The sequence below is a fragment of the Gallinula chloropus genome, assembly GCF_964237585.1.
Source record: "Gallinula chloropus genome assembly, chromosome: 1".
Taxonomy (NCBI): domain Eukaryota; kingdom Metazoa; phylum Chordata; class Aves; order Gruiformes; family Rallidae; genus Gallinula; species Gallinula chloropus.
Genome location: NC_140085.1, coordinates 22,063,426 through 22,079,768, shown reverse-complemented (window position 1 = coordinate 22,079,768; position 16,343 = coordinate 22,063,426). Strand labels below are relative to the sequence as shown.

Here is a 16,343-nt window from a genome sequence, read left to right as displayed (position 1 = left end):
TGTTTGGATCCACTGAGTTCTCATTGCTGACCTCTGTGACAGCCTCGTCCTAACACCTGAGCCAGGGCTACCAGGTTCATTCTTACTAAAGTAGCAAAAAAATTTTTTACAAAAATTCAAAATCAGGGTGTTTGTTGTAGCCCTGCATTGCCCACTGCCACCACAGCTTTAAGCTGGTCCCCAAGAAACTGAGGAAGGGTTAAAAATACCGAGATCCTGAGCAGGAATGTAGCAGGCATTATTTATCTGTGATCGGCACAGTTAGACCCAGGTCTGTTGCTTGCATAGGTCTGTTCTAAGCTTTCTTCTCTGCTTTTCTACCAGCTGTTTGTCTCACACATTAGTCTCCTGTAGAACCATTCAGGTAGTTTCATGGAGCTGACAGAGGGATGAGGCACTCTCAACCTATGCAGCCCCTACCCTGGCTTCATATAAATTGCAGTCCTGTAAGAAGTCACCATAGATTCCTAGAGAGTGGATGCAGAAATCTCAGCAGGAAAAACCTGACCCCTTTGGTTCATCATAAGACAATTAGAAACATTGCTTCCACTGAGAACCTTCCTCCAGGGGTGGAAGTAGTAGTAGCTAAAAAGGTCTGAAGCAAACTGGCAAACCCCAGAAAACCACTGAAAGGTTTTTTGCTCCATATGACCAAGATTTTAAGCAGAAACAGATGTTAAGAGCCTCATGAGCAAACTTCAGACGCTGCTTAAGAGTCATTTTTAGGCAGCCAACCTGAGATGGCATAAAGCAGAGCTCCACTAAATATAATAGCTATAGAGCACTAACATAAAGGGCTTCAAATACCTTTTAGGAGCAAAGTTGATCACCATCGAGCTACAAGAAGTTAGGAGGTTCCTTCCACTGGCTTTGATTTGAACCTCCTTCCCCACTGGCACACTTGAAACAGTACTTCAGCCTTTCACACATCTCCTGATGATACTCCAGCCTTCAGACCCTTCTCCTCACTCCACCGTCTCTGACATTTCTCAGTGTGACCCTAGTCATTCAAAATATCAGTATCATAAGGGTTAATACACACACATATCTATTTATTTATACACATTAGAAAATAAACTCTTTGTAGTGACAGATACAGAAAGAAAAATAATGGAAAAGGTCCACTGGCTCATGGCTTTTGTACACTTGACTTTCAGGAAGAAAAAAATAATACAATTAAGTATGTAACTGACCCAAAGAGACCTCTGCTTTTTATAGTTCTCTGGCATGGGAAGTTGACTGCAGGTCAGCAGGGCTACAGCTATATCAAGATTCAAATTTTTCAAGAGAAACCACTGAGGCTTTTAACAGGGTTTTATTTCTTTGGTGGAGCGGGTTCTATTGCTGGTGTTTTACATTGACTGTGGAGGGGAAGACAAAGCCCTGAAAAAGTACTTGAGCTGAGAAACAACATTGTCTTTAACAACCATTCTGAGCTACTGAAATAGAGCTTTCATCACTATATTGTGTATTATTTTAACAAATTAGACTTAAAAAAACCTAATAAATGGCTATTTCTGAAAAGGGTTAACCATGCTGAAAGTCAAAATTCTTCTGCATACAACCAGTTCTTCAAGCCTGGAAGAGGCTGCACAGAGAGGTGGTGGACTCTTCTTCCCTGGAGAGATTCAAAACCTGCCTGGACATGACCCTGCGCACCATGCTGTGGGTGATCCTGCTTTAGCAAGGGGCGGGGTGGACGGTGGACTAGATGATCTCCAGAGGTCCCTTCCAACCCCTGCCCTTCTGGAATTCTGTAGGCACACAGGTCTCCTGTACTATCTTGACACAGAGCTCCTTCCAGGCTAAGGCAAACTTCATACGTGGCCACTGGAAGTCTGCTGCCTGCAGACAGAGACAAAATGAAAATGGAGAAAAAATATTACTCACAAATAACAGCCCTTTTGGAAAGATGAAATGTGTGGGGGGAAAATGATGGTGATTTTGGGTCATTTAAAATTTGCACAAACTTGAAAGCTGTGGAAAATATTTTGGCCTTCCATCATGATTCTTAGAAGCTTTTCCTGTTCAATACTTAATGCTGTGTGGGAAAATGTATCTAAATCTTACACTGTGGCATGACTCATAACATTCAAAGGAAAATTTAGCAGAATGCCACCAGAAACGCTCATTTATAACTGGGGTAGCTGGTTACCTAATGGGTACTACAGCCAACTGAACCATTTATGTCACACAATTACTTCAGCTCATGCAAGCTACTGCAACGGTGCTTCGACTACAACATCACAGCTGTAGCCATGGGCATTTGTCAAGCTACAGAAATCTCTTCATCTCTTCTGAAGAGCACAGATTAAGCTGTCCTGGAGCCACTGAAGACACAGGGGGTGTCTGGGACAGGGACAAAACAGCACAGGGCATCCATGGCCAATGGAAAATGGTCACAATGTTGAGACAGATGCATGACTTACTCTGGATTCTGCCTTCTTCAAGAGGAAAACAGTGTTTCTGACAGGCATGGTGCTCTTGAGCCCTCCTCAGGCGTTCCTTCCACTCTCATGCCCCACAGACATGGCAACCCACCCTGCTGGATGTATCCAGGGTGTGGTGCAAGCACTTCTCCAACTGGGGCAGCGCAAAGGGCGCAGCAAACCTCCCAGGAAATCACTTGTTTTCATGCTCACAATTGAGGACCCAATATGTAATGCCAAGCTGACTGTCATGAGCATCTGCTCTTTGTTCAATGAATGCTATTCTTCCATTTCAGCAGTCTCTGCCTTTCCTCTGATCACCTTCATCCATACAAGCCTCTTCTCTCCACCTAGAAGTTTACTGACACATTGAAGTAAGGCGATGGTTGCCTTTGAACTTTGTATGTATCTATCAGCAAACTATAAAGTGACGTTTAGCAACCACATTTACCTGGGTTGGATGACCATCTGCAGATGGCACAAAGGAGATCTCACCCACAGCCTGGAACAGAATTTTTGAAGTTTATTCCCCTTTTTCTGACTGGCCCTGTAAGTGCCAGAAGGACAGATAGGCCCATTCCTACAGGTGTAGGGATAAGCAACATGAATAGTGCTGCAATAAGCAATTGTACTTGGTGGCTGCTGTGCAAAACAGGCCTTTCAAATTCACTTTACCTACTGTTATTTTAGTATGACCTTCCTAGAAAGAACTCAGATTTTCTTGTACCCCCTATTTCCTTTTTTTTTTTTTACCGTGTGGAGAAACGCAAGGCAAGTTAACTGTATTTTTAAATGGAAAACCAAGCTAATCTGAGAATAAACAGAAGGTTATGTTTGAAGGTTACATCTGAACTCATTCTCTAAATTTCATGTAATTCACTAAAGAAGTTAAAACTTTATTGTGGCTTTGACTTTTCTCCCCCATTGACACTGCACTTCTACAAAGAGTCTATTTCTGGGTGAAGAAAGATTTAAGGCATGGGGAGGAACCCTTTTCAAGATAAATGGGAACTAAAGCAAGTAAGGTTAAGCTCGTGACTTAGCATTCTTTGTGAGTGACTGCGCCCGTTGAAGCACTACCTCTGCCACAACGCTTCAGCAGCCTGCCCTCAAACACCAACAACCCCACACTGCTCGATAAAACTAGAGCGTTTAGCCCTCCAGCCCTTTCCTTGGCGCCTGTTTCCCTGAACTCTGTCACCAGCCGGCTCTCCTGGGCGCGTCGGCTTTCGGAGCAGCGCCCGAGCCGGTATGGCGCTGACAGAGAGCAAGGGAGAGAAAGCGGCCCGACCGGTGACTGGCAGGCAGCGTGCAGAAACCACTCCCGCCAGCATCTCACAGGCTCTCCTGGGTGGGAAGGGCCCCCTGGGCCCCCGAGTAGGACAACCCGCTGCCGAAGAGCAGCGCAGCACCCCGAGCAGCGGGGCTGACAGGAGCGGCGGCCACCGTGACGCCGCCACAACGGCAACTTCCGGGACGCAGCGGCACGCCAGTCCTTCCGCGCATGCGCGGACTCAGCCCGAACGCCCAATCATCGATCAGGGCGGCGCAGCGCGCCGAGTCACGGATCGGATGGGCGAAGGAACGCCTCAGGCCCCGGGGGCGGTGCCGAGCGGGGGCGGTGCCGCCCGGGCTGAGGCGGTGCCGCGCCAACCAAAACAGCGACACGCCCCGGCAGCCCTTGCGCTCGCTCCTTGACGCCACTTTCGCTGTCGTCGCCGCCGCCGGGCGGGGCCCGGTCGGGGGGCGAAGCGGGCCCGGAGACCCGCCGGCACCGCCATGAAGCTCCGCGTGCGGGTGCAGAAGCGAACGGCCCCGCTGGAGCTGCAGGGGGCGGAGCCAACGCTGGGGGAGCTGCGCGCGCAGCTGCGCGGGGCCCTGCTGCCCGCCTGGGGGTACAGGTAGCGTGCGGAGCGAACCATTTGGGGGGCGGGGAGCGGGGGGAGGGGGGGAAGGGAACGAAGTGTTGGGGTGGCGGCCACGCGCACGCGGGGCCCGGGCCTGCGGGGCCGTACCACATGGAGGGGTGGGGCGGCCCGGCGCGGCCTGTCTCCCGAACCCCCCTCCTCGCCGCTGCTCTGCCGCCCCCTGCGGGGCGGGCGGCGGCGCTGCCGGGGGCGGTGGGTGCCGGCGGCCCCCCCGGGACGTGCGGTCCCTTCTCTGGCTGGGCGCCGAGACGAGGGGGGCAGCGCGGCCGGGGCGGGGAGGCCCGCCGGCGCCACGGCCAGGCGGCCCGTGTGCGGGAGGGACACGGGGGGTTGGGTGGCGGGGCGGGGGGTAAAAGGTTGCCCGCGGCAGGTTTCGCTGGTGGGGGGGGGCGGGTGCGCCGCCGAGGCTGGTGCAGCCCTCGGCAACACCCGCTGGCGAGCGCCGGCCCACGGAGCTGCGGCGGCCCCGGCGCCGGGCGGAGGGCGGCAGGGCCCCGCCGGTTCCGGCCGCGCTGGCTTCCCGGGCCCTCGCCGCGGAGCAGGGAAGCAGCGCAGGCGCGGGGAAGGGCTCGGCCGCGGGGCACGGGCCGCAGCGAGCCGGAGCTGACCGGTTCCTGCGTTGCCCGAGTAGCTGCGAGGTGCCGGGTTGATCGTGCCGCGGGCCCCTCGGAGCAGCGCCGCGTTGGACCGTCGCTGACCGTTTGCCTGTAAAGAGCCCGGGGCAGTCTATAGGAGAGCCCGCGACGTTGATTTAAGAAACGCCCGCAGAGGGGTTTGTTTCCCGGTGGTGGCCAAAGGGTTTTCGCTCACAACCCTCTGTCCGGGTAGGATGTGCTGACGCTTCGCTGGCGAAGCGCACCCTGCAGAGCGGCGCGGGCCGCAGCAGCCTGGAGCTGCCGCTTGCCCTGCCACAGTGGGTGTTTTCTAGCTGGCATCCCTTCACAGCCGAATCCGAGCTAACCAGCTGCGGTTCTGTTTGTAAGTGCCTGCCCTGGAGCATCTCTTCCTGGTATCAGCAGGACAGCTGCTGACCTTTAGAAACGAATGTTTTGCTTAATTAGAGACCAAGAATATCTTGTTTTTGAACTATCTCAGCCAGTAGTTTATTTAAAGCTTGTTTTGCTACATGTGGTGCCTTCTAATTTGGAGAGCACTTGTCTGATTTCATAACTATTTCATGAGCAATTGTTGTAAATGAAGTTACACCTACCGAGCAGCTGCAGCTATTTAAAACATACTTGGAGAGAAATGCAGGGGAAATATTTTCAAACCATATTTTTTCCTCACTTTTACTTTAATAAACAGCTAATTATTAATGCATTAAAAGCTGGGGCATACTATTATTGTATGCATTTCTAACTGTAACCCTGTGTGCAGTTACCCAGGTGTGGCCAACCATGTTTCCCCCCACCCTGATTTTATTTTGCAGTTCTGATACAAAGTTTTCAATAACACTGAACAGAAAAGATGCTCTCACAGAAGATCAGAAGACCTTAGCTTCATATGGCATTGTTTCTGGTGATTTGATATGCTTACTACTAGAAGAAGAAGATGGACAACACAACCTACCTCCTCCTCCTCCTCCTACTGCTCCCCAACTTCAGAATGGTCATGACCCATCCACCTTGGTTCCCAACAAAAGCCAGGTCCACAGCCCAGAAGAAGGGCCAAATGGGCAATCTGATAACCAGAAGGCTCAGGTGGAAGTTCAGAAGAGTGATGACAGGGTAAGTATGCAAGAAGGCAAAAAAGACAGTGTCTTCTTGTGTCAGTTGGTGTAGTGAATCTCTTCACCATATTTAGCCCCTTCTACTTGTCCGCTATGTAGCCAGCTGTTTGGGTGGAAATTTGTCTCCATTCATTGCATATTAGCACTGATGCAAAATATTTTGGAGACTCTGAGGTTTTTTTTTACAGGATAGACTGGTTTTGCTGGAACATGCACTTCCCATAAGTTGGGAGCATGTTTCTTTCTTGCCTTAGTGCTTCCTTTTTGAGGTAGCTGATTCTAGGTGCTGAACAAATGGAGTGGGCACTGCTTGTCAGAAACACTGCTTGCAGTATGTGTGCACAGATCCTTTCTTATGGGTTGTAAGGTAGCTCCTGCCTCATAGGGTACATCTGTATGACCCCTTATGTTTTGTGCAGCTAAGAAGCACATCTTTTCATATTAGTGATTTGTTTCTCATTGACAGTGCATGTGGTAGTTAAGCAGATAACAGCACATAACAGGTCCCATGGTGAATGGAGTCCTCCATAGAGGAGGCTCTTCAGGTACAGCCCAGTGCCACAGCCTGTCTTGTTACATGATCCTGTCTGGTTTAGGCCAGAGCTTGAGAAACTGTGAGGAAATTGGACATTCTTTCAAAGCAAGTACAATTTTTTTGTTTTGGAGCAAATTTTAAATACAGAAAGTCTATTAATACAGCCTTTATAAGAGAGCTTTTAAAATATGCTTTTACATATGAAAATTATACCTTTATACACTGCAAAAATTCTGCTGAGGGTTTAATATATTATCACTTTGACTTCAAATAGTATCTGCAGTCAAACGACCCTTTTATGAAGGATTTGCTTTATAAATATTAAAAGATACAGAGCCTGTGTTTGTGATCTGAGCCTCCAGCTGGGATGCTAGAATACAGAGATGTAATGAATCTGTAAAACTCCAATGACAAATCAGTAGAGTAGGCTTGGTGCCTGTCAGTACTGGAATATGCAGACAAGCAATATACAGAGAGGTGTAATTTGCTGAATGAAGGTGTGCTTTACTTTCCCTTGAAGGCAGGATCCAGCCTAGAATTTCCTTCTGAATTGGTCCCAGAAGATGTTGATCTGGAAGAAGGTGCAGGTTCTTATCCCTCCGAACCCATGCTGTGCAGTGAGGCTGCTGATGGTGAAATACCGCATTCCTTGGAGATGCTCTACCTTTCTGCTGAGTGTAGCAGTGCCACTGATGCCTTGATTGTTCTAGTACATCTGCTCATGATGGAGACAGGCTATGTGCCTCAGGTAGGTGCACGACCAATCAGGAAATTCCTTGGGCGGTATGAGAAACCTGTGGAATATTATCAGAACGTGTAAAGAGTCACTTCTAGTCAGAAGTGCCAGTTGGCAGTCTTTAAAGACTGGAATCGGTTTTAGGTGTGAGGAAAGAGGCATGTCCCCAAGTTTTTGTCCTAAGCCTCACTGGGACCCAGCTTATAACCTCCTGTTTCTCCTCTATGCTGTTGAGCTTGTGTAGATGAGCTTAGATTGTAGCACTTTGCACTGCTGTAAACATCAGTATCATCTCATTGGTATCCTGTTCAAGTGGTGGGTTAGCAAGGGCTAGGTCTGACAGAAAGTTGACTCCAGTTCCATTCTTGCTTCAGTTGAGTTCAGTTAGGCTCTGGTTCCACCAGCCTACAGACATATTTTAACTCGTTGTCGAGCACCTATGGCAGTACCTCTGTATGATGTACAAAATCAGCTTTTCCCTTTAGACTTTCAGACTTGTGTGGTATGTTTACTAATGTGTGGCTAAACACGAATTAAAAAGCAGTTGGTCACAGGGAAGGTGTGTAAATTCCCATGTCTTTACCTGCAGGGAGGCATCAGTTTAGGTGTCCTCTTGCCCAGTACCAGTTCAATAAATCTGTTAATTGCATTCTTGTAGCCTGAAAATACTGAGGAATACCTTGGGGACAGAAGTTTGTTTATGTCCATCAGTAGGTGTGGAAGTAGGAAAGGTGATTGCTCTGCAAATTCAAGGGGAAAGGGTCTACTTGTACTTGTGATTATGTTGTGTCCCCCTCTGGGCTGGTCTGTCTGGTTTGGCCCCAGCTGGCAGCCAAGCATCACAGAGCAGCACACTCACTGCTTCCCCCTGCCTGCCTGGTGGTTTGGGAGGAGAATTGGAAGAAGGTATAACTCATGGGTTGGGACAATGACAGTTTCATAACATAGGAAAGGGAGGGGGAAGTGACAATAATACTAATAAAAGAGTGTACAAAGCAGGTGATATGCAATGCTGTTTGCTCAGAGCCTGGAACCTGATGCCTAGTGACTCCTCCTTGGCCAGCCTCTTCCTTATATATTGAGCATGTGTCACATGGCATGGAATACCCCTTTGGTCAGTTTGGGTCAGTTGTGCTGCCTATGTCCCATCCAACTTCTTGTGGAAATTAACTCTGTTCCAGCCAAAAACCAGGACACCATTCTGAGCCTTTTCATACTGAAATTGAAAGGAAATGTTGATAGTTCACTTGTATTTTTTGAATGGACTTCAAGCTATCATTCTTCAAATCCTGTCAGACCTCATAACTTCACAGGGAAGGTGCATAACGTGGTTTTCATGCAGTAAATTAGTGTACATGCAGCAGTTGTCAGAATGCTGGAATAAATGACAGAATGAAGTGTGTGCCTCAGAAATAGGTGTGAATCTGCTCACCAAACAGCCTTCCCCATTTAGAAACTGGGACAGGACAAAAAAATTACCAAACTTCTCATTAGATTTGCTGCTAGTCTTGAGGAAAATAGTATTTAATTATGGAATTATAGCCTGTGTCATGATGTACATGGGGACTAAACCAAGATTTGAATTGCAAGCAACATTCTGGCAGTTCCTAACATTTAATTCTCTCTTTTTCACCTCTTAGTCTTGGTACATTGCTAAAGTATGGCAGTGTTATCTCTGTATTTTTAGGGGACAGAAGCCAAGGCAGTGTCTATGCCAGAGAAATGGAGAGGGAATGGTGTTTATAAGCTACAGTACACACATCCCCTTTGTGAGGAAGGTTCTGCTGGTTTGACTTGTGTGCCTTTGGGAGATCTCGTTGCTATTAATGGTAAGTTACTCAAGTTTTTATCCTGGTTGAGCATTGCTAAATATCCCTGTTGTTCAGCAAGAGAAAACTTAAATGTGCTTTTGTGCACTTTATTTGGGAGTCACCTTTATTACCCAGGTTACTGAAGTGCAGGAGATGCTGCATCCTGATGCTGAATATCTGTGGCATTTCCTGTCTCTGTGTTAACTGTTTCCCTCCCTCTAAGTGTAACAGATCAGTCCTTAGGGGGTTCAGCTGGCCTTCTCATTGCAGTTTTGTAGAAATCTGTTTCTTGGCTCATTTCATAGGAGCTTTGGCGTATGTTGCCAGACATGAAGAGGTAGATTTGCTCCAGCTATGATATTTTGTCTTGTTTCATGATCTTTGCAAGACTTACAAAAAAATCTTCCAGCATATGCATTCTTTAGTTTTAATGTATAAACTTCCCTGTAGCACAATAAATGCAATTTTTGGGAACACAGTTGAACTGTTACTTCAAGCTATTCAGTCCAGAAAATTTAGGAAACTTCTATTTTTTCTGAATCAACTTTCCTATGACTTTGTGGTTTTCTGAAATCCTTTTGTTTGTCTCTCTTTGGGCTTTTTTCCTTCACTTTTTGTATTTTATTTAGCATTTGAGCAGTTCCACGTTTTTGCAGAACCATTATGAGACTGGGACTTGATTCTAATGTGGAAATACGTTTGATTAAAATTTTTATGCTTATTTGTAGAACATGTAACTGCTTATTTGTAGAATAGCACATATGTTTTGTCAGAATGGGAACACGTTTTAATCAAAGGTTTTAACCAACTCAGTTTAAGGTTTGATTTAGGACAGTGTTACAACTACTGTGCATATAATGTTCATATAGTAATCTTGTTGAGTGCTTCTCTAGTTAACATTTCTTTTATGACTGGTCTATAATAATGGCTGGTTATAATAATGTCTCTTTTAGCTATGTTACATCTCTTTCCATGTGATTGGAATTGTTGAAAGCAATGCTTGGATTGTCTCACCAAAATCTTCATTTATTCCCTACTATTTTCAGTTCCATTTCATTTTTGTAAGTGTTTGTTTGCCTGGCTGCTTTCTATGGTTGGGTATTTTCCCTGAGGGAATCTGGTAAGGGGGGAAAGTAAAACCCCTCTGGAGTGTAGGGCTGAAATTAGTGATCTCAGTTTTTTAAATTTTGAATTTTATTTTTTCTTATTTGCAGCAACGTTAAAAATCAACAAAGATATTAAAAGTGTTAAAAGAATACAGCTACTGCCAGCATCCTTCGTGTGCTTTCAGGAGCCAGGTATGATTGAACTATGATATTCACAGGAGTAAACTGAAAAGTAAGGAGGTCTCACTACTTCAGTAGAGGACTGAATAGCTAAAGAATAGCAAAAAACAATAAGAATGTGGTTTCTGTTTAAGCAAGTCATAGCTCTGTGGTAAAAGGAATTCAGGATGCAGCCATTTAGTTCTGTTTTGCTGTTGAAACAATTTGAATTTACTGGATTGACCTTGCAAAGCCCGAATTGCTCTTTGGCCCATGTGCCTGTTATTTACAGGGTCCTAAGCATATGTGTGAATCTCTGGGGCAGCAATGCTGGATTATATCCCTGTTCTGCCTGGCAGCTCAGGACTTCAGAGGCTGATGGTGCCCATACTCTTGTTGTGGCACTGTAGTTGCTACATACTTTTTGTCAGAAAACATGTGCTGGCCACATAGCTCTCTCCAGAATGCCAAAATTAGAGAGAAAACTTAAGGTGGAGGAGGAGAGAAGGGCAGATAGGTGTGGATCCTTGTGAGCACAGACCTGACTGGCCTTTTGTTCTCTGAAGTGTATTAACTGCTTTGTTGGCAGTTGAAGCTGACTGTGTCCTATGCTGTGTCCTGGGTAGCCCCAGCTACTGTTTTACAAGTCCAGTCAGAAGGGTTATGGAGAATAACTGACTGCTGAAACGTGTCCATAGAGTCTTCTGCTTCCTCTTTCTTCAGAGAACAGAATGGAAAAACATCCCTGTCAGAAAAAGGAATGTTGCAGGCATTTACAGTATAGGCACACAGGAGCATTGAACTCTGGTGAAGGAAGCTCTGGCAGCTTGAGAGGCAGTTTGTTTCTGAAGAACTGAAGTACTTCTCTTACTGGTCCTTTTTAAGGCCAAAGGAAAGGCTGGCCTGGCCATGGAACTGATCTGTAGTTTGTCAATGAGTTACTTCTTACATGAATGTTGCACTCTCACTGCTTCTATCAAGATTACAAGCAAATTACAGTTCTGCTTATAAGAACAACACAATTCTTCTGCTCTTATATAGTTTTTGCGTTATAACTTCATTAAGTACAGCTTTTTTACCCCCCTCTCTCTCTCTCTCTCTCTGTCTGATAGAAAAGGTTGCAAGTGTTTACAAAGACCTTCAGAAATTATCCCGCCTCTTTAAAGACCAGCTGGTTTATTCTCTTCTGGCTGCTGCCCGACAAGGTGAGAGAAAATACTTACAGTTAGAGATGGTACATCATTTTTTGAGGATGGGGGGGAAGAGGATCTAGCTAAAGCTCTGAGTGCAAGCTGGAGCATAGGAAGTTCCATGTGAGTATAAGGAGAAAGTTTTCCACTGTGAGGGTGACAGACCACTGGACCAGGCTGCCAGGAGAGGTTGTGGAGTCTCCTTCTCTGGAGACGTTGAAAACCCACCTGGATGCATTCCTGGTGATTTAGTCTAGGTGATCCTGCTCTGGCAGGGGGGTTGGACTAGATGGTCTTTCGAGGTCCCTTTCAACTACTAATGTTCTGTGATTCTGTGAAAGGCTTGAAGGAAAAATGTTAGAAACAGCTGGTATGTAAAGAGTAAGCATAAAGTAATTTATACGTTCTAAAGAAATTATATTAATCTTTGTATCTGAGAAAACATTAATAAAATTATCATTTCCAAGTTTTAATATTTGATTGCTCTAGTCTCACTTAAGCAATTGAAGTGGCGTGGCTGTTTTCTGTAGTTAGGGATGAGAAAATCATGCCACAATAATTTTGTGGCAGCACTTCTGTAGTTTTTATCCATTTCTTTGTCAAAGAAGAAAAATTTATATAGCATCATATTTGGAAGTCTAAGCCCAGGAACAGTCTTCTCACTAACTGGTCATTGAGGGTTGGAAAGGATGGTAGGAAGTAACCCAAGCTGGTGTTTGTGGAGCAGTGGGAAGCCAGGCTTTCTCTGAATAGGTATTGCCATAAAAGGTCTCAGCTTATTATTCTGAAGACTATTCAGTGAAATTCCCTCTAGACTTCAGTGTGGGAAGGTTTTATGTGAAGCATGTGGTCTGTATTTAATGTGGTTTTTGTGGGCTCATGAAATTGGGCAGGTCTTTTTTTTTTCTTTTTTTTTTTTTTTTCTTCTTTACCTATTCCTTTGTTCTGTAGCCTGTAAGCAGGGTTAGGTGCATGGAATGTTTTTCGGGCATTGAGGCCAATAGTGGTCAGTATAAAGTGCCATTTGCCCTGTTCTGTGTGCTGTGTAACTGTACTTGGCAGTTGCAGGAGATCAGTTTATAAGAAGTCACATCACAGCACTTTCTGAGAAAAGTGATGTAACTCAGGCGTCAAAGAGAAATGAGTTCAGGGAAAGATGGTAACGTCCTTCCTGTCTTTTAGGGTCTTTGGAGATAGAGCAAACTCTGCACCACTTAAGTAACACTCCTATTTTTTTTTCCACATTGTAGCTCTGAACTTGCCAGATGTGTTTGGGTTAGTGGTCCTTCCCCTTGAGCTCAAGCTTCGGATTTTCAGGCTTCTGGATGTTCGTTCAGTCATCTCTCTCTCTGCTGTTTGCCGAGATCTCTACACAGCTTCAAATGACCAGCTGCTGTGGCGGTTCATGTATCTGCGAGACTTCCGAGGTAACGCTGGGACGTGCAGTTACCTTCTCATGTGAACAAAAGGTTTAGTCTGACAGGTTCCCTGAGAGGCTCCTTGGGCAACCACTTTGGTTTTCAGGGGCTGTGAGTGAATGCTGCCACTTGTGATGCGAAACAGTACAGGTGTTCAGGTGTAGTTCAGGTGGATATGTAGTTTTCTGCCGGGAAAACTGGTGACAGTCTGTGGAGCCAGTACTGATGGACCACATAGTTCTTTCTGTTGTGTGGCGCAGACTCACCTCACTTCCATCTGTTTGCCTGGCTGCCTCGGTGTACCACCTATTGCAGGTATCAAGAAGTGGAGGGAAGGTCCTTTCTTCCTATAATTTCTCACAAGACATTTAAGAAATAAGGTTGTCAGGGGTAATGCTGTCAAAAGCCAAAGATGGGACAGTGTTTCTGGGATATCTCTAGTTACTTGGTGACAGTTGGAGGTCATACTTCATGTGGAATGGGTGTGCAGGTAGATTACATATCAAATGGTTGTGGAGCTTCATATTTTTTAAGGTGTATTACTGTTACAAAAAATGTGCTGGCTAAATGTGTCTTTCATCTCTTGGTTTTCCTGTAAGTTCTGACAAAACTGTGGGCATATGTGGCATGAATGCTGCTTTGCTAAAATACATTGCTGCTCTTAACTTTGCTTCTCTTTGTAGATCCTATTGCAAGGCCTCGTGACACGGACTGGAAAGAAGTAGGTGCCTTTTTTATATAAAACTCTCTGAGATATTTGAGAATAAAACATAGGTGTTGGGAGGTGGTAGCTTTGAGTTAAACTTCAGTTTAGAAGCATGGTATTGTGTGTGCATGTGTTGAGTTTGGTCAGAGTAGGAGAAAATGGCATCAAAAGGTTACATGGTGCACGCCCAAATCCTGGGTTAGAGGTCTTCTGGGGTGCAGTGCTTGGGCTTTGGCACAGGGCAGAGTCGCTGTTTGGGTGCTCAGGCTGGTGAGGAGTGCTTTTCTGAGAGGTGCTGCAGAATCGAATGCGATTGCTGAAGGTGGAACAGAGCACTTAGCTTTAAAATGCCTTTGTTTCTCTTTGCAGCTATACAAGAAGAAGTTGAAACAGAAGAAGGAGGCCCTGCGATGGAGACACATGATGTTTCTGCCCCCTACGCCTCATCCGATCCCCTTTCATCCCAACCCATTCTATCCTAATCCCTTTCCTCCCAACCCATTCCCGTCAAACCCCATCTACCCCCCAATGATCATTGGTGGAGAATACGATGAGAGACCAGCACTCCCGTATGTTGGAGACCCAATTAACTCACTCATTCCTGGCCCAGGAGAGGCACCGGGCCAGTTTCCTCCGTTCAGACCACACTTTGACCCAATTGGCTCCTTGCCTGGAGCAAACCCCACGCTTCCAGGACGAGCTGGTCCCAATGACAGGTTTCCCCCCAGGCCCAGCCGGGGCCGCCCCATGGACATTCGCCGTGCGTTCATTTGATTGCTGCTTTCTCCTTCAGTGAGTTTTCTAGTCCCAGAGCTTGCTTTCTAACTGCAGGAGATTGCAAATCCCAGGCACTAACATCTGCCTTCTCTTCTGAGCGTGGCAAGAACGTGTGTGCATGGTGATGTTTCAGCCACAAAGGCTGGGTTTGCTGTACGCTCTGGTAGTACTGTACCACCTGGCGCTAAGGTCTACTTCAGGAAGAGCTGCGGTTTATGACAGTCTGTTCTGTTCCCCCCACCTTCCCTTCACCCTTAATCATCTGTGAAGTGCTACTTAGAGACCAGAAGGATACAGGCCAAATACTTGCTGCATCAGATAAAGAGCACTTTAGATACCTTATACTTGTCTGTCGTCTTTTAAGATTTTACTGAATTGCCAGGAAGAATGTTACTTAAAATCTACCTGGCTATTAACAAAATCTTCTGCCATGCTCCACGTAGAACAGGGTACCACTGCTGTTAGGGGAGTTGTGTGTTCATGGAAGTTTTCAAAGATGATGTTTCCTTTTCCCTTTAATGTTTTATTATGTAAAAAGCATTTTTGTATTGTTTCTTAATACACAAAGAATACAGAGAAGGGACTTTCTTTACAATGGAAATATTGGAACACAGATCAATTTGTCTTACAAACAACTGAGTTAAGTCATGCTACAGTGCAAATCTGAACAGAAGCAGAGTAAGTTTACAAAGAACCAGCAGCAAAACTTTTGTCTTTCTCCTTGACTTACAAATAAGGAGCTGTAGCACATAGCTGCATATACTGTGTGTGAACTAAAACTGGTGCAAAAATAAACCTTTCCTCCTGCCTGGCTTACTTAAGGAATTAAATAGGCTGACCTGGTTGCGGTGGAAATGGGATCACAGTAGGAAAAGCAGAATGAATTCTCATTTTACTGCAGTAAATTTAATTTAATTCTGTTACTTAAGTACCAAAGTACATCTTGCCAAGAGGAAATGTGTTGTAGTGTGTTATGAGCACCTTTCAAGTGTTCTCATACTAACTAATGAGCAACTAACAAGACCGCTGTTAAAGTCTCCTGATGAGACCTGCAGGCTGGAGCTCGATTAAAGGAAGACTGGAACAACTGAACTTTGTTAGAACTTCTTGTTTCTTAGATATTTTTTTAAGATGGATTGAGTGCAGTGTTTCTATGATGTAAATGGTTCTTACTGATTACTGTTGTGACAGCTGATAGTATTTTCTAAGCTTTTTTTTTTTTAAATGCCAGCAGTGGCAATGGAATGGGATTTCCTGTTAAATACCAGCTATTTAATCAGAAATACGTGCTTTTTCAGGTGGTATTTCAGAGATTCGTCTTGTTTTATATAAAGTCAGCTGACTTCTGTAGGGTCAGGAAGCTTTGCTGTTCACTCCAGTGGAAGTAAAATATAAGACTATTTTGCTGTCAAGTTGTATGGCTTCTTCCTTCCCTTTTTCCACTTCCCAGAAGCAGCAGCATACCAGTGCAAATCTTGACATAGCTAAACACCTGAGAGTGCTTTTGTAGAGTCTGGGGATGTTGGTTTCCCTTCAATACCAAGACTGGCCTTAATTTTTAACATTTGCCTGCAGTGGTTGAATTGCCTTGTTCCCACAGAACTTTCACTGGGGTGGGGTGTGAGGTCAGGCCTCTTGGAGCTCACACTGGTTCTTTGTAATCCACTGACTGTAAGAAGGAAGAGGCCTTGCACCATTTTGCCCTTGTCACGAGTGCTTCAAAGGGCATGTGTAATACTCAGAGAAGGTTATACAGCTGTAACTGATACAATAATTTACTCTCCCCTTTTTTCCAAGCTGTTTCTGGGAACAATGATGT

The 16,343-nt window shown here is 45.6% G+C and overlaps 1 protein-coding gene across 1 annotated transcript; it reads left to right on the top strand.

Annotated features, from left to right (window-relative positions):
* Nucleotides 1-4,447: 4,447 nt before the first annotated feature.
* FBXO7 (F-box protein 7) lies at nucleotides 4,448-15,926 on the top strand (the record flags this gene model as incomplete). Its single annotated transcript, XM_084279497.1, has 9 exons — nucleotides 4,448-5,064; nucleotides 5,787-6,084; nucleotides 7,142-7,369; nucleotides 9,045-9,186; nucleotides 10,383-10,466; nucleotides 11,546-11,638; nucleotides 12,874-13,050; nucleotides 13,725-13,762; nucleotides 14,117-15,926. The coding sequence occupies 9 exons, from the start codon at nucleotides 4,448-4,450 to the stop codon at nucleotides 14,519-14,521; spliced, it is 2,082 nt and encodes a 693-aa protein (XP_084135623.1). The 3' UTR covers nucleotides 14,522-15,926.
* Nucleotides 15,927-16,343: the final 417 nt, after the last annotated feature.